This window comes from Lepisma saccharinum, chromosome 13 (genome assembly GCF_977018435.1).
Source record: "Lepisma saccharinum chromosome 13, izLepSacc3.1, whole genome shotgun sequence".
NCBI classification, from domain to species: Eukaryota; Metazoa; Arthropoda; class Insecta; order Zygentoma; family Lepismatidae; genus Lepisma; species Lepisma saccharinum.
The window spans coordinates 53,057,929-53,079,172 of NC_139241.1; the positions used below are offsets into that span (position 1 = coordinate 53,057,929).

General features: G+C 38.8%; 1 protein-coding gene across 1 annotated transcript in view; it reads right to left on the reverse strand.

The window, feature by feature from the left end:
- The window catches only part of LOC145996964 (arylsulfatase B-like), a 59,251-nt gene that overhangs the window by 27,127 nt on the left and 10,880 nt on the right, over positions 1-21,244 (reverse strand). The window contains exons 2-6 of the mRNA XM_083133554.1: positions 9,682-9,809; positions 6,194-6,353; positions 5,160-5,386; positions 4,140-4,389; positions 2,765-2,922 (exon numbers count right to left, since the gene is read on the reverse strand). Coding sequence (XP_082989680.1) covers positions 2,765-2,922; positions 4,140-4,389; positions 5,160-5,386; positions 6,194-6,353; positions 9,682-9,792 — 906 coding nt within the window. The 5' untranslated portion in view covers positions 9,793-9,809. The remainder of the gene's footprint in view (positions 1-2,764; positions 2,923-4,139; positions 4,390-5,159; positions 5,387-6,193; positions 6,354-9,681; positions 9,810-21,244) is intronic.

Genomic DNA, 21,244 nt, shown 5'->3' on the forward strand with positions numbered 1-21,244 from the left:
TTGACTGATTTTACTCATGCTATATTTTTTTTCAACAAAAGATTTTTGTGATGCGCACAATATCCTGTGGGGGACAAATAACAATAAACGGGACGTTGATAGTTCCACCCATGTATGTATTGTCGATCATTTCCCCTCGGCCTCTATTCCACGCCCCGTCAGGGTGTGGTGTGTGAAACAAACGATTCCCAGTATAAAACTCAAAAAGCGGAAGATGCTGCTGTGTTTGCTTCCGCCACATCCCCCTCTGATTCTATTGTTATCGGGGATGTGATGGATTCTTCATTCAGAACCGTGGGAAAGCTGAAAAAAAATAGAATCTCTTCGGGCGAAAGAGGATGCAAGGTGAATGGGTTCGGGGAGGGGTTGCTGTGGATAGTTTGGTCCGTGATGAAAATGTTACATTGGGCGACGAAACACAATTTCTCCACAGGGACAGGAAAAATTCTACCGAGCGTCGCTATCCACGCGAACATTAGAAATTGCCTGAATGCTTTGGGGGGGGGGGCTTTGCATAGGATTATCGATTTTCGTTTTAGAGAATAATCTATGTAAGATTCTAGCATCGAGAATAAACAACGTTGATTGAATTTTTGACAACATTCGCAGTACAAATCTAAACTCGTGATGATTTCGCCGTTACCACGCACCCTGGCGAGGTTATAGGGGCCAGGTATCCTAAAAACAACAATTATTATTTTGTTTGTTTGTTTGTGTTACAATACGGAAATAATAAGAGGCATACGCGCGTGTGTGTGTGTGTGTGTGTGTGTGTGTGTGTGTGTGTGTGTGTGTGTGTGTGTGTGGGTACATCGTTCCCTCCCCCGAGAGAGAGGTTTACGAAGGTCACGATATATATAAACATTTGGGTCCCGGACTTGGAAAATTACGATAAGGTGCACTCATTCTTCAAAAATAAGAGAATGAGAGAATAAGAGGATGAGAAGATGAGAGGAGAGGTTTACGAAGATCACGATATATATAAACATTTGGTCCCGTTGATTCCAGCACTCCAACTTCATCTCTAATATTGACGACAATATTCTAAAAATAGAGAGGATGAGAGGATGAGAGGATGAGAGGATCAGAGGAAGATGAGAGAATGAGAAGAGGATAAAAAGAGGATGAGAGGAGAATAAGAAGAATGAGAGGGATGAGAAGGATGAGAGGATGAGAGCTCATCTTTCACTCATCACTGCCTTTTTGCGCCCGTGAAACATCGTCAGCGCACTAAATGAGGCGCGGAACAGGGAGAGAAAGTGAGTTTTTCAACTTTTTGTGGTCGTTTGGTCAAGAAATCAGAGTTGTGGTCAAAGGCATATTTACTATCTACTATTGTATGTCTCATTTAACTGTTCAGTGTGGTATTTAAGAAATTTCCAGTGGGGGGAAATTCTACTGACACTTTCTAGGGACAGCAACAAGTACCCATTGGGGGAAATCCCCCATCCCCCCTCCAAATACCACCCTGCGCGTTATAGCAGTAGTTTTTACTTTAAAGGCGTTAAATATATTTAAGCTGTTTTAAGAATAAACAAATAATAAATTTTGTTATTATGGAAAAGCAAACAAAGCCCGCAATTTTCGTAATTTTCGTAAGGTTAACAATATCTCTCATAAATTTTCCATTCAAAGAAATTATCGAGAATACTTCTCTCTCACAATATTTTTATACAGATAGATATCTGAATCGGTATTTTAATAAAGTACTTCTATCTGGAGTACTATTACAGTTTAAAATTACTAAGCTTGAATACATTGAAAAATGGAAGTAATACTGGATTTCGGAAGAGTATAAAAACTAAATAAGATAGCCCTTTTTAATGTAATAGACGCTAATTTGTGTTTCGAAAGAAAATACTTTATTCCAAGTAAATAAATATTCGCAACTGATTTATTATTTTGTTTGTATTTTTTTCGAGACTTTCGAGACGAGACGGGACTTTTCACGAGCCGTCTCGTCTCGTCTCGTCCCGTCCGGTGTCTCGTCTCGAAAACGAGACGAGACAGGTGCTCAGTCTCGTCTCGTCTCGAATTTTGAAACGCTTGTCCCGTCTCGTGTCTCGTCTCGTTTTCGAGACGGGAAACGAGACGAGACGAGACATGTCTCGTCTCGTGGGCAACAGTATTGAAGTTGTGTATACGTTTTATTTGGATATCCTGTGTTACGAACAAAGCGTTGTGTGTGAAAATTTTTAGTTTAGCATTCCAAATGACCTATCTTACACGTATTTTGCAGACTAACGGAGCTCTGGTGTATGGACTCACAAGCAGTTAAACCTCTGTGAAGCATTTTTTGTGTCCTGTACATGTGTGTTTCTGATTGTCCTTTCATCAAGTTCATCTAATAATAATTTATCCTCATCTTCACAATTAGCCAAAACAAGAAGAAAGGTGAGACAAATTAAATGAAATCAATCAGTTGAGATTAGTGTTCTATTTAAAACTGTATTACACGATTCTTCGTACCTAGTGTAGAATTATTTAATCTTTAGGGACACGTTTAATTTCGCAAACCCTTTTGACACAAACTGTATCCATTAAGAAGAATGACAGCATTATATGTAATACTGAAACGATTTGAATTTTCATGGCAAACTCTCTTACAGATGGACATGTTGACAAATCTCTAGCGATCAAAGGGAATAGTAATGACTTTTGAAGCTTACACCTATTTAATTCATCGCTAGTCACGTTTTTCTAACTTAACTTCAAGACAAGTTGCTCAACAACCCAGGTATTTTCAGAGCACGTGAATACTTACGCCTCGTAGTGGCCAGTTTGAAGCAGCATTCAGGTTGAAACCAGCAGCAGCGCCGCCATTGTCGGTAGTGAAAACTATGATCGAGTTATCTAACATCTTTGCATGATTCAGAGCTTCTACGACTCTGCCTACTGACTCATCTAGTTTGTGTAGCATGGCTGAAAGTAAAAGAATAATAACAAATGTACACATCAGATTATAAGATTCTAGTTTTCTTTTCTGCGAGAATATTGGAAATGAGAGTACTGTAAATGAATTTGTATTTTTATTATTTGAAGTCTATTTCTGACTCATTAGGCAAATTGTGACGATCAGGATGAATAAAGACGGCCGTGGATTCGTAGAGTGGGATGCATAAGTATTAACAAGCAAACTGTCCATCACTATGTTTATAAAAGGTATTATTTATGTTAAGAGAACTAAGCCTAACCTAACAACGAAGGTATTTAGCCTAAAAATGAAAGCATTTCGGCTCACGTCAGAAGGCGATGCGCCGGAATGTTGTTTGAAGCTTGTGCGATAAGCGAGACCGTTCGTTTGCCTCAGCAAAATACGATCGGTTCCATACTATCTCTTCTACAGAGCGATCCACTGAAGTGTAGACCGCCGCGTAAGTGTTTGCGCTATCGGCAAGCGAGGCGTTCGCGGTCGTATGTCGGCACTGCACACTGTCCGTGAATCAAGCCCGGAAGTTTCCGTAACTAGCTTAAAAAGTGATTTATTTACGACATGGAACTTTCACACCCGATAATCTTGTTTCAAATCGCCTTTGAACTTCACGTGCCGATTGAGTTAACACATATGAATCATAATTTAATACACGCTGTGCAGTAGAAAACATTTGCTGAGCTAAAACACACTTACGGTTGAATACACTAGAAAAAACACACTACGTAACAAGCACCCTATCACTTCACAGTCACCAGGCTAATAAACAGGGCACACAATACAAAACAAGGATTCTTATCAGTTCATCAGTCTCATGTCTACTTTCAGGCCTTCCGTAAAAATTGATTTCTGACCCTTGCCAGATGACTTCAGTGGGTGTTTTAATAAAGATGTATCAAAAAAGTGTGCGCATCTAAGGCGACTAGTTTGAACACCTCTATTTGTAAATCTGGTACGTAAATAACTTTTTAAAATAATTACTGAAACTGTTGTGCGCTTGGTTCATCGAGACTCTACGATTCCGATAAACAGCCACGAATTCCTCGCTTGCCGATAGCGCAAATACTGACGCAGCGATCTACACTTCAATGGATCACTCTGTATAAAGATAGATCGGATTTTGATGTTCAAAGCGTGCCACAACCATCAGCGCCGCCTGGTGATTAGATTCAAGCTAGTTTACAACATCGTCCAAACTGAATGATACCTGCATATCTCCTCCTTTTGTAGTCTTGGATGTATCCGTACTTTGCCACTGTTTCGTCTGGTGCTGGCAGAGGATTGTAAGGGTTGGCGGAGTGGACAGCTGCGTGAGCGAGATACAGGAACAGAGGTCGCGAGGAATTATGGTCTTTGATCAGCCTCACTGACTCGTCGGTGAACACGTCGGTCGAGTACTTCCCGTGGAGGTCCCAAGCGGGCTTCATGTCTCGTCTCATGTCCAGACCCCAGTACTCCTAAAGAGAAACGACAAACAAAATTAAAACATTGAATTACGAGAGTGCGATCTTGTTGTAGCTTCTCTCTATTGGAAAAAGCATATGAACTTCGAATGGATAATCCTGCCTCTCAGGGTCTTATTGAAGAAGTAAGGACGTTTGCATGGACGTCCGCAGGATTTTTTCCAGGGAGGGGCAAGGAAGGTATTTTTTTCCAGGGGGGGCCAACATGGCATATTTTCCCCAATAATAGTGTTCATCCCTCAAAAAACATTGCTTAAATTTGAATTTATCATGTTCGTGCAATAATTAACACACATTATTGTGGCTGAAATTAAATTATATGTGCGAAATATGTAATTTTTTGTTGACTTTCGCTTTCCAGGGGGGGCCACGGCCCCCCCTTCCGGACGCCCATGGACGTTTTCAGTCGAAAATAATATTTCAAGCAGCATTGTTAATGAACGAAACCGAAAACTTCCAAAACGATTTGAACATTATTCTAACATGTGAAATAAAGACGATATCGCATTGCAATCGCAAATCCTAACCTGAATGTTACATGGTATGCTTCCGAGTAAAATATTGTCTGATATTTATAAAAAAGCTGTAAGATTTGTGGAAGCATTTACGTAGCGTTTATGCTAGCAAAAAGTTAAAGACAAATGCTTCCGTCTAAAATAGGCCCAAATCCTTATACACGTTTAGCTACTTTTCAACATAAGTATAGAGATAACATCAAATGAACAATAACTATAAACTTTCGTCTTTATGAAATATCAATTTACCCATTCCACCGCTGTATGGTCGTTGTAGTCCTGATGACCTGTCCAGTACCCCAGGTGAGAATCGAACCCGCGATGCAGTGGCGTGTACTCCTTCTTGTAGGACCCCAAATGCCACTTGCCGACAATTCTTGTGACGTAACCCAGCTCTTTCAAGTACTGAGAGAGGAGCTTCTCTTTCAATGGTAGACCCCGAGGTTCTGCTGCATATATTACTCTGTGCTGCATACCTACAAGATAAATACAGGAAAGGTAATGAATGTTCACATTTTATTATAAGTGTAGAGATTATGTCAGAACCGTTCAAAATGAAAATTCTTGTTTTTTTTAAAAAAAAATTAAAGCAAAAAAATAAATAAATAAACAAATAGTCAAGTGCAAGATGCAAAGTAAACAACAGAGCTAATCACCAGATGGCACTGGTGTTTGCGAAATGCTATGAGTGTCAAGATATGAGCCTTCAGTTTATCCGATCTCTGACAATATGAGAATCATGAGAACATTTTAGCAGAAACTAGAACAACATTTACTATGGAAAGTTTAGAAAATATCTACTGAAAAAATGCTATGAAAATACAAATTGACAAGCTTTACAACTGACGAAGATAATCAAAACTCCCAGTTCAGATTGACTGCTTATTTTGATGCCTTTTAAAAATAGCACGGTGTCCATTTATGTACCATTTTCAACATTTATTGCACTCATTTATTTGGCGGAAGGATACTGTGTTAGCGGAAGGATAGGCAAGCAGCATCCAAGGTCACGGGAATGAGTGAGTTGAGCTTTTATTTCGTGAAAGTTGGATCGAGTGGATATAGCACCCTCACGACATTCCACAACAGTTCCATAAGTATATTATCGAACATGAAGGACTGACAACTTTTGAAACCGAAATAGAAGTGAAATTATTGTTAGGAGTGTTATATTTGGTTGTGTACGTGTTTCTGTGGGCAGTCAAGATGGACCACAAAATCGAGAATCCTATAAATATGCCCAAAAAATATGTTGCCGCCAAATTATTCGCATTCTTTCTTACCAGTGTGAATAGGATATTTTCCAGTCATGATAGCGCTTCTGGATGGAGTGCACACTGGTTCAACATAGTAGTTATTTAAAATTATACCTCCGTACGCTAGTGCATCTATGTTAGGTGTAGGAATCTGGTTCGAACCATGGAATCCTACGTCATTCCAACCCTGTAATACAGAGAACGCCAAGTTATTTCACATTGCACCATACCATCACAGAATAATAAAAAAAATAATAATAACTATTTGTCTTCAATCATATTGTCAAACGAGGCAATATTCAAAATTTCATGTTCGTGCAAAATTACTAAAAGTTTGGATAAATACCGCGCTTGGGGAAACTTGGGTAGACAGAAGAGCAACTTATATCTCACTCTTTACGTCTCTCTCTCTCTCTTCGTTACGCAGTTATTTAAAGGTGCAATAATACATTTAGATTTTAGTTCAGTTGCTCACATATCAGCTAGCAACCTTACCATGGCAGTTTTTTTAAGTATTACAGTAAATGCAACTACATAGTTGACGATTTGATGAAATATTAATGATGCACTTTTTAAAAATATATTTTCGGTGCACACAATTTCAATTTGTAATATGCATGACAATTTATTCAAATTTAAACATGGAAGTTCTTCTTACATGTCAGCGCTCAGTAGCGGCGATTGAGTGCCAAAACTTGTGGGGGCAAGGACAGTTTGCTTTTCTAGGTAGACAAGGCTAGGGGCCATAATGCGGGGACAAGTGGCCAAAAGTGTCCCTAAGACTCCCCCTAATCGTCGTTACTGTCAGTTCTGTGTGCGTGTTCAAAATTTCAAGCGGTTACCGGCGCCATGTTTGCTTCTCATTCTATGGAGCTGTTCATTTGCCAAACTTTTCCGCTAGAGGCGCCACCCCTGTTGTGTCCCTAAAGAATTTCGTTCGTCACCTGGTTACCCTAAGCTTTACATTGGAGCGCGATAGGATGGCTATTCAAACATTATTTTTAACGAAGGTAAGAATTTCTCGTGTAAATCGATAATAAAAGTGTCATTAGCAAACCTTTAAGATTATGTAGCAAGTCATAAGTTTCCAAAAATTACATTCTCCTGATCCTAAGAATTAATATATTGAAGTGCAAAGGCAGGGTAGCTCAGACGGGCTAAATACAGTATGTTTATGCACAGAGAGCACGAAACTTGACGTAATTTTTGTCGTCCCTAGCTGCCATGGGTGTATAATACAAAAATGTAGGTTTCTACACTATGCTTTTATGTTTCCTCCTGTTGCGACTTGCGAGTATGTGTAATTCAAAGGCGGGAGTAGGAATCGGAGAAACTCAACAAATTGCAAAGGAAAAATGTATTAAGTGAGTAAGCGCATGACATTTACTATTATACACTATGCCCTATCCGATAACTTAATATTAACATATGTTTTATTTGTATTAAGCAGACATCTTCCCCTTGTATTTTCGTCCTTTTTGTTTTGGGTTACAACAATGTCAAAATTATAATTCCTGTAAGTAAGAAAGTCCTAGAGGTTGCGAGACATGAAATAGAATATAACAAATTTTTTGTAATAACTACTCTTCTCGATAAATGTGTATGTATAAAATAGAGAACCATATTTACTAGCCATGAGGAAAAGTATGATATCACGTAAAAATAGGAGTCAGTTATTAATAACAACTATAAAAATAGAAGTACAGGCGCGTGGAATTATTATGTATTATTCTTTACCAGATTCACAAGAATAAAGCACTTAAATTGTGAAAATTGGAAGTTACGTAAACAAGTACTGTGCAAATTTTAAGTTTTTTTTTCTGAGTTCCAATATCTTTTCTGTTGTTGACGATCGTCTTATTACAATTCTTAGTTTCACAGCACTGATCTATGTATCATGTTCGGACATAATTTCTGAGGTTAAGATGAAATTAAACTTGTAATAGCAGCACGTTCAGCATCATATTCCCCTTGTATTTAAATGGGAGAACAATTGCCCATCAAAAGCATGGGGACACAACAAGGGTGCTGCCACCTACAATAGTTTGCTTTGACCAGGCCCATTCTAGCCACAGTACAGAGAGTTGACGTCATTAATGCGCATGGGTTCACGTAAAAATGTGGTTACGCATCCCGTTTTTGTAAATTAACAACCAGGCTGTTTAATTTTAATGGTACAATATTGTAAACTTTGCGCTAACTTCTAACAGTGCTATATTACGACATGAGCAAAATGAAAATTAATAAAAAAATTAAGCAATAGCAACTCTCTCTATATATGGGGGTTATTCCTGAGTAAACGAAAAATGATCGATCAGAAAATTCGATTATTGATGGCGGGCAAAGAACTTCCGGTTTAGCGAATTTTCTAATGTAAACAAGTGTAATACAGATCGTCACCCAGCTTATTTTCTTATAAAAGATCGGATACAAAATGGATCACTTGAAATTTTTTGAGTGATATAGAGAAACAAAGGTACCTAGAAAAAATTGGCAATTTCCCGGATTCTTTGGATGCAGATATAAGGGACAATACTAATATTTTCCGAGGCAATGTTGATCTACCATCAGCTTCGTTTTTGAAAAGACTTCTCCAGGTTGAAATCAAGCTTACATTAATTATAAACATTGAAATACTTCGATTACAACAGTAAAAGAAATAATAATAATTTTTACGGTTAAAATTATTGTTATGCACTAATAATATATACCTAATTAAATAAATTATATTCGAATTTTATTATTATTGTTGTTGTTTATTATTATCATGCTATTCGATCCACAAGCCGAGTGAATATCCAGCACAACTATTTTCAATTAATTATTTTACATTTCATAGCTACTATACTGAAATGCACAGTTATTGTATTTTGTTATTAACTTTTGCAAGTATCGTTCAAGAAAGAACTTTAGAAGTTAGAGAAAAATACAAAGTTTATATTGTGTGACCTCACCTAAAATTATAATTTTTCGAATTCTGAAAACTGTGGAACCATTTATTCTTTAGATTAAATGGTAGAGAATGAAAATATGAAGATTGTGTCCAATCTTTTCGTGTTACTGCCTCAATGCACTGATTTTTCCGTATCGGGTCTATCTGAAAACAATGCATAGATACCTGAGAACAATTGTTTGTTCCCTATCTCATGGTGAAACCAAAAGAAACCACAAAGATTGTCGCCTTTTCAGAAGACACTGCCTTTACACCTTTGAATTCCATGTTACTCTTTTCAAAACCGGAAGTGCAGTCCCCGCCAGCGCTAAGGAAGCACAGAAATGTAAACATCCGGTGAATAGCGCCCATATATTCTGCCTATGGGGCTTTAAAGATAAATGTAGCATCCGAATTCACAGATTAACAGAAACGATACTTTGGTGGGAAATGTTTACCTGTGGTGAATCAGAAAATTTGATGGGATTGGGAAGGGATTGAATCGCTGGGAAATATTAAAGATGGTAAATCTACAGAACTTTTTACCGTTTAAGTACCTTTCTAAATAAAGTAGCTGGCTTACCAAATCATCAGCTACAATGAATACTATGTTCGGTCGAGATTTTGACTCTGCGGTTGAGACAAAGAAGGCCAATATGGCGGACAAGCATTGAATCACTCGAATCCACCTCATGTTACAGACTGGTTCGTCTGAAAAAGAAAATAAGAAAGCAATATCATAGTATCCTACTGTAGCTATCACGGATACAAACGGTTCATTGTGATCGGTTTGTGCAAAAACGTTTGAATGAATGTGTTAGTACGTTGTTTTTAATGGTTTGATTGATTGATTTGAGTTAATTTACTTCGCTTTTCTGCCACTTTTGATGAAGATGAGAATGAATTGTCGATAACACTGGCCAACAAAAGTAAAACTTTTTCTTGTCTCAAGAACTCCATTAGGTGAATCTAATAGTATCATACCTTCTTAATCAGCAAAGTTATAGAAACATAGACCAATAGTAAGTATAATAACTTTACTTCAAATTTCAATTTTTTTTAATTCTTGTTGTTTAGAAATGTACACGTTACTTTTTATTTTTTAAAAAAAGTACGAAGTGGCCACTTTGCCCGCCTAGGTTGGGTTTCCATTTTACCTGCATAGCTAAATGAACAAATCACATTGATTCAGAGTGTGTATTTAATCAATACAAGCTGAAGTAATACACATTAAGAATAAGTATTATGTTTTTTAAGTATTATCTTAAGTATGAAATCTTTACAAGATAAAGTAAATAGTAATTCCTAATCAATAGTCTATCAATAAAGGATTAGGCGTAGGTCTATTTGCAAAATTCGCACACAAACTCATCGTCTTCATCGTCACAACAGGCGTACACTTCATGTGCCCACTTCTTACATTTTAAACATCTAATCCATCCTTCATAGACTTTCGAGTCTGTCTGTTCGTGGCTACTTTGCCCGGAATGAAGCCATTACAAAAGCTGTGGTCTATCGTCTAACCTACATGACTTAGCGTTTTCAAACACACATCATTTAAAAGGTTATTTCACGCTGCTCAAACAGCACAAGAGCATATAATTATAACACTTTCTATTATTTAGCTATAATCAACAATTTGTACCCCTTAGCTAAAATCAGACTTGCGGAAAAACAATAAAATGAGTTCACATCTACAAAAGTGCAGCCACCCGCTTCAAAGTCTCAGACAACACTGACAGCATCCGTGACGACTGTTTCGCCCGGCTCCCGCGTGACGGAAGCGCTATACAGCGAAGAAAACTCACATGGCCACTTTGCCCGCACTGCCCACTTTACCCTTCCGTCCCCTATCATGATATTATTGCATAGCACCTCTTCATTCTTACCTATTTTTTTTAAAATGTGTTATTTATTGATTTCAATAAACACTCCATCACGAATCACGATAACAAATTTAATAACAACAACGAGACAAATTAATATGTGGGCTGGAGCCCCACGGACCCTAAAAGTTAGTGCCACTGATAATTACAAAATATTTTATAGTATATAATGCCCCCGTTCTAGAACGCAGCTATGTAATATCCACCATTACAAACGTCAGTCCCTTCCGCAAAAAATCCTGCGTATGCTAGAGTATGTTTGTACACACACACACACACACACACACACACACACACACACATATATATATACTATATACATATATACAGGGTGTCGCAAAACAACTTCAACAACGCTTGGGTGCTGGTAGATATCATAAAGACAAGTAACTTCCTCATAAACTTTACCTCGAAAGCGCTGAAAATCTATTCTGTACGTATGCAACCCAACACGGCAAACGATCGCTCTGACATAACTTTCAGGGACACGAGGCAGGGTTGCCACCAGCGTTCCTCGTTAAGAGACGACTTCAAAGCAACAAGGGTCTCCCGATGGCGCAGTAGTAACGTCGTCGCGTTGTAATCAAGGAGTCCCAGGTTCGATTCCCTGTGGATGCACATAGTGGTTCGATATCACTTTAAACTGTAGGTCCAGTTCCTATTAGCCTTACTGTGCATAAAGTGGACTTAAAACACAAAATCAATCAATCAATAGGTATGGATTATTTGGTTACAGTTCCTAATAAGGAGTTGATGCATTATTAATTTTATTCTTATGAATATATTAAACGGCGTTTTTCATTTCATTGTAAGAGATTTTTTCTTGTGTTATGTGACGACTCGATTTTAGAAATTGCGCTAAAATATCTAGGTGTAAATTCCAAATAAATAAACTGTTAAAATATTACAGTCTGCATGTTCGAAATAAGGCGGTCAATAAATTACGTTTGCATTTGTCGATTTCATCATGGAAGCATTTTGAAATGAACACTCTTGAATTTCAGGCCGCATCTATTGAAAATTCTTTGTCTTGGTCTGTTTCTAAATATTTCTTACATCGTAAATACCATTGTTCTTTTCTATTTTGCTCAAGTAAGACTTCCAAGTTGTCGCTTTCAAGTCGTTTCTCTTAACGAGGAACTTTAGTGGCAACCCTGCCTCGTGTCCCTGGAAGTTATGTCAGAGCGATCGTTGCTGTGTTGGGTTGCATATGTACAGGATAGATTTTAAGCGCTTATAGCGCCGAAACTAAGCGCTTTCGAAGTAAAGTATATTAGGAAAAGTTACTTGTTTTTATGATATCTACCAGCACCCAAGCGTTGATGAAGTTGTTTTGCGACACCCTGTATATATGGGCAAAATCATTTCTAGGCTATGTTTTTGGATCGTAAGCACAATAACTTACAACGCAACTTGGCTATCGTTTGATAGTAAAAGATAAAGAGGTGAAGTTCTCCGTACATATAGCACCGGGCCATGAAGGCATATTTACGGGGGGGTGGGGCCCCACACATTCTCGATCTCGGCCAGTTTGGAGGTAATATGATCAGCACCTCGATCCGGCCGCCTTTACCCCCACAGGGTTGCCCATTGATTTGAGGCTGGGTGAGACCCAGAGCATCTTCAAACGGGGACAAGGCTGAAAAAATCCCACCTTAGATCACTCACCCCGAGAATCGAACCCGGCTCTCCCGCATGACAGTCAGGCACCATAGCGACTAGACCACCTTCAAAATATAGTGAGTGGTTAGGGGAATTGGTGGCTTACAGGAAGGTCATTCGTCTTTGAGTCAAATGGGAGATTGGTTGACCGCAGTTAGTAGTCATTTTTCGACGCTGTCTCGCGAACCGGCTGAAGTCAAATTCGTGTCGATATTCATGAGTCTTCTCTTTTAGTAAAATGTATTTCGAGAATTCGAGTAGAATACATATAATATTTAATAATAGTAACAGGAATGTAAGTATACTATACATTTTTCAATCACCCAGTGTTTAATTCCTTATTTGGATAAATAGCTTCATCCGGCCGTCGGCCGATCTGTTTCCGTAAATTTTGAAATTGTGTCGTCTGATTCTACTTGTCAATACGGTAAGTTTTGCCTTATGTAGTTAATGTGAACGTAATTATCGTAACATTGTATGAAATCACAGCATTTTTCAAAAGAAAAAATACCGCCAACCAAATTCCGTTCATTTCGTATATCAGTACAGACTTGTTTTCAGTATCGAAAACCGACTTTGTAATTAATTGTGAACCATTTGTTGTTTAAAGATAATAATATTATGAACTGTTCAGTGTCGTTGTTTTGTAAGGCCCAAGTTCCATGTGTATAAGTTAATCTACGATGTTATGTTTTCTACAAGCAATTAATTTTCATTCCCTCTCGTATTTGCTTGCTTGAGTAGATTACCGCGTTTATTACAACCTGTCCCAGTTCCCGAGCTAGCTGATCGCTGGCTTTTCTCCGTGCTGGGGAAAGTCAAAGCCAGGCAGCCAATTAAAACACGCAACGTCGCAACAGCGTTTACGTTAGCGCCCCTCTTCTGGCTTCCATTCGCTCCTCGCTGCCCAGCAGACGATTTTTTCCTCGTTTCTCATTGGCACCGAAACTGTCGAGCGATCGCTAGCGCGGGAACCGGGACAGGTTGTAACAAACGCGCTATAGGTGGGTCAGGTTTGGTTTTCTTACTTTTATAATTATACACACGCGCGGAAATAATAAGATTATTAAACCTAATGATCCTAAACTACTTAAAACGTATAAAAATTAACAGCGTATGCTTAAGTGGGCACTACTTTCAATGTCTTTTTTATGTACATATAATGCTTAAGGATCACTTGAGGTAAATGCAACTTTGTATTGAAAACAGCATATTTTCAGTTACTACTTTCACCAAGTGGTCAACCTCGTTTTTGTGATATTCACCTAAATTCAAGATTCCTCACAATGTGGGAATTTTTATTAATATAACATTCACGTTCTCTTGTAAGATTTTGATTTGATTTGATTTCGTTAGGTTCCATGTCTCTGTTTAAAAAAATAAATCATCTATACATTTCTATACCATGTGATATAACTGCTCTCTCTAAAAGTGGTAATAATAATAGTTTTTAATTTGTGTTAATGCATCTGTACTTAATAAAAAAAACTGGTGAAAATAACTTGTTCTGCTAGTCTCAACAACTCATGAATGTAGTTGCACATTTTTTTTAATTTTGAGAATGAATAGCTACTGAAAATCATGGTTCCCATTGTGTGATTTTTTTTAGAAGTTATACAAGAGAATGAAAAGGTGCTTCCAGTACTGCAAACAACTGTGATAATAAATTTGCCGAAACCTTTCCGTAAAAAAAAAAAACACTTAAGAGTGTGATTTCCACAATTTATCTATTTCAAAATGATAATTTTTGTGTTCAGTAACATGCATGTATCATGATACACACAGTACAGTAGTTTCATTTATTTATTTATGTATTGAACTCAACAGGTACATACCTAATTACAGAGCCCATATGAAGGATACATAGTGAATACAATTACATATATTTTTGTAATATAGATATATTATATATATACACATACATAAAAATACATTTAAAATTATTTTCTCTATATATACACACACATTATCACATCATTTCATTAGGAAATCATGTGTTGAAGGTTAGGTCATTGAGTTAATAGTGGCTTTACTGAGGTCCCTAAGGTTCATAGAAAAGATGTCAATGGTGTTATTCTTGATTAGCAATTTATTGTAACTGGTGCACATTCTCCACAATGGAGATTTTTTTTAATTTCCGATCTAGCCTTCTTTATAAGAAAAACTTCGTTTTTGATTATAGTTTTCGACGACGGAATTCGAAAATTTATCTGGCAGGGTAGATGTTCAGCATATACTTCATTATTTAACAACTTCCACAAGAATAATATTTCCTGTAACGTTCTTCTATCACACAGCTTTGTAAACCGACTTTCATATATTAGGTTGTCGTGGTGTTCAAATGTGGGGTAAACTTTCTGAAATTTGTATTTTAAAAATCTAAGAAATTTTGGTTGGACTCTTTCAATTGCTAAACTGTACTTTGCTGTGTCTGTATTCCATATAACAGATGCATATTCGAGTTTTTGTCTTACATATGAATAATACAAAACTTTTAGTGTCTCTATACTCTTGAAATCCCTCCCCATTCTAAGAATAAACCCAAGGTTCTTGAACGCTTCACTAATTATTTGTTCTACGTGTTTATTAAAAGTAAGATTTGACTATAAAATTTCTTGGTAGAGTATGGTTGTATATTTGATACTGAAATTCAACTGGGGTTTTCGTTCGAGTATATGTTACAAAATGGCATTTATTGATATTTAGTGTTAAATCATTGTTTATTGTCCACATTTCTAACTTTGTAATATCATTTTGAAGTTGAACACTGTCATCTTGTTTGCTTATTTTCCTGTAGAATTTCAGGTCATCTGCAAATAGCAATTTGTGTGAATTTTCAAATGAATCAGGCAAGTCGTTAATAAGTAATGTGAAAAGAAGTGGCCCAAGGTTAGACCCCTGAGGTACTCCTGAGGTGACTCTTATCTCGTCGGATGTGTGGCCTTTATACGTTACGTACTGCTTACGGTTCTGCAAATAGGAAGCGAACAATTGACGCAGTGGTTCAGAAATATTGAAGCATGCTAATTTACTTAAAAAGATACCGTGGTTAACCAAGTCGAACGCTTTGCAGGCGTCAACTTGACCTCCTTCGTCCAATGTTGAACGTATAAAATTGGTAATATTGGGAGAGATTGGTCAACACTGATCTACGTGGTACAAAGCCATTCTGAAACGATGATATTACAGGTTTAACGTGGGTAAATATGTAACAGTGCATGATCTTTTCGAATATTTTTGCTGGGGCTGATAATATACTTATTGGTCGGTAGTTTTGTACGTCATTAGTGTTATTGGATTTGGGAAGTGGGCAAATTGCCGTGGCTTTCCATTTTTCAGGGAATTTGTGTTCTGCAAGAGTTAAATTGAAAATTAGATATAATGGGTATCTCAACATATCACTGCAACCTTTAACTACATAGGGCGGTATTTTGTCCGGTCCGGCTGATTTCTTAGGTTTTAAGTTTTTAATTGCTTTTTCTACGTCTTCAATTCTTATCTCTGTAATATTAAGATTATCTAAAGTTTCATATTGTTTATGGTTAGGCAATACTTTCATGTCATATTTAGGGGGATCTTTCTTATCCACCGACTGAACATGCTGTGCAAAAGCTTCGACTACTGAACGTCAGTCTGACAACACTTTATCGTTGAACAGTACAGATTCTTTGTTGCTTTTCCTACGTTTATTTGTAATAAACGACCAAAACTGGGTGCTATCTTTTGCAATATTTATTTCCGAATTGGCAACATAACTGTTGTATGCATCAATAATTTCCTTACTAACTTTTGTTCGAAATTGGCTAAATTTATTGTAGTGGTATCGAAAGTCTCCCGCCTGTTTTTTCCACTTCTTGTGGTGGTAATGTTTCTTACTTATACTTTTAATAATGCTGCTCGTAAACCAACACGGGTACTGTCTTTTGCGGCTTTTCTTTAAGGGGAAACATTCATCGAATATTTTATATATAATTTCATAAAACACGTCTGTAGCTTTATCAACGTCATTCTTTGTTTCAATACATCCCAGTTCGTGTTAAGCAGCTTATGATGTAACGAGTGCACTCACGGTCCCCGAAATGACGTGTCAATCATACCCCGGCACGGGGCCAAACGTCGTTATGTGTACGGGAAACCGGTCGTGACTCACGGTCCAGTTATCAAGTTCGGTACTGAGACGGTCGTTTATTGTCATACTATTGCGAGGCGGAGATTAATACCTTGAAATGTTACACTGTTTTGTTTACCTTTGATATGTAGATTCGAACATTCATAACACACTAATAGCATAATATCCGGTACCTGAAAAACGTCAAATAACAACACTGACGAACGGTAAAAAGTGAATATATATTGTAACAACAAAAAAAATATTGCAATCAACAACTGTTTACAAAGCCTCCTCACTCTCACAACATTCACGCTATCTCTCTTTCACACACATGAGGTATTTTTACATGTGAAGTATGGATACAAATCATGGATCTCATTAACATATCATTCCTTTTAATTTTTAAACCTTTATGTGAATTTAGGGCATTTGTCTGCCAGCTCCTGTGCTCTTTTAAATTAACTTGAGTGCCAGCCCTCGGAAAGCGGTTAACTAAGACAATTGGGTCGGCGTGGTTAAATCTTTCGTTCGAATGAACGTTTGCACCCAGTCGTAAGCACGACATTATACAAGTTTCTCGGACGGGGGTATTACACACAAGCCTTTCTCGTCCAATGAGAACAACTACTCAATTACATAGTGATGCAAAAACTTAATTGGCTCCAGCTGCCGGAATACACTAATCAATCGTCGGCGCGAGCAAAAATTACCTTAAAAACCACTATGCAACAAATAATACTATTTCACGCACACGACCTTGCAATAAAAACAACTACGCTTTCCACAATTAAAAAGGACTCATCAGTCAACTATTGACAAATTAAATGGCGCGACGGGGCGGTCGGTTACACAAGAAATGGAGCACACATTGACAATTTACACTAAATATTAAAGAAATGAAATGGAGCTTCTAACGCTGAATGCAGACAATTAAATTAGAACATCTGAACATGAAATAACCCTTTTTTACAACAATACCAAAAATTGTCAGAGACGGAAATTAGGTTCGGGGTTTCCTGAGTAACTTTGCAAATAAGTGAGACTTCGGCGTTAAACGTACGGTGTCGATACTAACGACGCACGTTTACATGGACATGAGACCCTCTGAAGTATACTGTACCAGACTCTGCTACATGGCGCGGTCATTCATCTCTCCTGGACGCGGGACTTGCACACGGTTCCTTTGTGGCGAAATTGTCCTCCGAGGTCGATCGCGACGAAGAATAATTGCGACGATCTGGTGTACTTGCACCTCCTTAGTACTTCGGGCGTTCCTCTTGCCACTAGCGTCGGATGTACGAGGTCACGCGCCGGTTCGGAATCTCTCTGGTGACGGGCTTCGATTCGGCGTCGTTCTGGAAGCGTCGTTCTGGAGTCGTCCTTCAATCTCTCCCTCTGGCTTCGATCGGCGTCGTTCTGGAGTCGTCCTTCAATCTCTCCCTCTGGCTTCGATCGGCGTCGTTCTGGAGTCGTCCTTCAATCTCTCTCTCTGGTGACGGGCTTCGATCGGCGTCGTTCTGAAGACGTCCTTCGGGCTTTGGGCAGTGTTTGGCTTTGGTGTCGTCTTTGGCGTTGGCTGACTGGCTTCATCGGAAGATGGCGATGCATCGTTGCGGGGTCAGGGAAGTCGACAGACTCCCTTCTCAATCTCCTTTATCCGCCCATGATTATGTAGTTAACGCTTGGCAAAAACAAATCACCGCGTAATCTTCACCAAAATAAGGCGCACACTGGTACCTCTCTATCTGCGATTCGCTCACGGTACGTAAGGAAACAAAGTTCACGGACACAAAACAATGATCACGCGAGAGTGTAGCGCGGAGATGCTCTCTCTATGAAATCCGGGTAAAAAACTGTCTCTGGGGTGGTAGCACCGCATATATATAAGAGATTCAAATTCGTCCGTTGAAACCCACGCTAAGGTGGCTTCGCTTCGCTTTCTCAGGGGATGGAAATGACCTCTGTCCATTGTCTTGAAAGGCGCGGTCGGCGACGCGTTCTGGATCCTTGCAGGCTTGAGCTCCAGCTGATTTCTCTGGTCATCCGTGAACATGGGTTAGCCCGCCAGCTGCGACTCAGGCCTGGTAGCGACGAAAATAATCTTTCCTTATCTTCGCGTTGGTGCAAATATGTCATGTTCTAAGCGGCGGCTGTCACTCAGGAAAGACCCGGCTCCAACTCCCGACGTCTGGCTCGGATACAAGTTTATCCACAAAATAAAATACCCCACACTTTTATATTTGAACATAAAATGAATCAATAAACAAAAAATAATTTATATCGAACTGCGTTTCACATGTCACTAGATACCGTGACAATGATAGATGGATGGAAAGTCGGCCTTACTGAAGTTGTGTGTTTCGTGTCACTGTTATTCCCTGTCCATTTGTCAAAATCAAATCGAGTGTCTTTCCGTTATTATTCTTTACGTCATTTAAGCTTATTAAGTCAGAGAAGTTTATGAAATTGAGCAATTCTAAATAAAGTCCAGAAGAAGTAGTTAAGTCATAATTGGAGTCAGTTATGTCAGGGAGATTAAAGTCGCCGGCCAAGAGGAGTTTAACTTTACCAGGTTGACAGTGCATTTCTATGAACCTAAATAATTCGCAGTAAGTATTGCAGTTGCTACCTGGTGCTATGTACACCACACAAATATACAACACCCCAATGCCTTGAATTAACACTTTAACGAGGATGCAGTCTATGTTTGGATCTAGACGCGGAGATTCGACTAACACACTCTTAAATTTACATTTTATCGCTAAAGCTACCCCTCCCCCTTTTTCTTTTCCTGTTATTATTGCGTTTCGATCGGACCTATAAACCACATAACGATCATCAAAAAGTTCACTGTCCATGTGATATTTGGTTAACCAGCTTTCTGTTATCAATATTGCACTATAGTTGGTCGAAAGCAAGCTCTTGTAAAATTCATTTGTTTTAGTTCTAAGTCCGCGAACGTTCTGGTAGCAGATTTGAAATACCGAGAAATCATAACCGGTTGCGGTGCATTCGGAACTGTTTGTACTTACTTTGCTGATGTTTTGCTTGGTGAATCCGTCCGTCCTTTGTCAGCGGGGTTGCTGACCCCTGAGTTGGTACGATGAGGGTCTCCGTGTATTGGGCCAAGGGGGTAGTTAATTGCTTCTGAAGGAGGGAGGCGGAGGATTTCGCCTGGCTCTGTCCCGGATTCCTGCTGGAGATACCTGGTCTCTGTTGCGCAACGTTGAACGTGTGTCCTGTTTCCTTATCACCTCGCTGTAGGACTTTCTATTTCCCTGTTGATTCTCGTAGGAAGGGGGAGGGGGGGTGATGGCTCATGATACACTGCGCCTCTGTGCTGGTGGATTCCTTCGGCACTTCCAGCGGGGGGACAATGCAGAAGTAGAATCGACCGTTTCTGTCACGCCTGACGTCGGAAAAAATACTCACTGTATCAGAAATAGACACATTTTCTTGGAACACGTTGTCGTTTAAACATGGCAATCCATTTGCGATTAAATCACTCAACGTATGGACTGTACCTTCTATCACCAGCTTATCGTACTTTAGTTTTGCAAATAGGTTTTTCTCTCGTAACCGTTTCATGTATTTTCCCAGATCTCGTCGGGTATCCCGCACACGCTTTGAGAAATCTTCCTGTACACTGATGCCTGTTCCCTTGAAGAAACGAGCTAGCGCAAAGATAATTTCTTTCACCTTGAAGTTCGAAAATTTCACTATAATGGGTCTCGTGGATCCTGATCACAACCGGTGCGCTCTCTCTACATCGAAGTCGCTCGTATTTATTTCGAGAATGTCCCATAGAGCATCCCTCACCAGCTCCTCCGACATCGCCCATGTTTCCCCTTGCATTTCCCTGAAGCCGTGAAATATCAAATTGTTTCTTCTAGAGCGGTTTTCAAGATCGTCCAGCTTCGATTCACAAAACATTAATTTTTCTTTCAAGAAAGAGTTTTCAGCCTTCAGTTCTCGTAATTCTGCACATAACGACCGTATATCGCCCTGTACACTAGCGGTTGTTTTAGACATGCTATCGAGTTTTTCGTCCATGGATATTAACTTCTGAATAACATCCTCTGTTGTATATGGTCCCGGATTTTGTTCTATTCCCGAGATAATTAGTACGATGGTGGTCACAAGTCCTAGGAAAAACAGCCTACTAATGTTTAGACTGTCTTTGACCGCCATTTTTGTCATTGTCGACTTTCTGATGACCGCATTCCATGCCCCAATCGCACCCCGCCACTGTTCCAAGGAATTTCCATCTTCACGCTTCGCTGAATACGGGAGCTTTGTGAAAACACGTCTAACCACTGCACAGCACCAACCAGTTACTGATATAACAGATTAATCAAGTCCAGTGAGATGTATGAAAGTAGGTAGTCTATGCTGCACACTGTTTATGCTGTACTTCATTAAATACTAGTTGCTCATGTTATAAAACTACGCGTAATAACTACAGAAAGGAGGTAGGGATTAGTAAG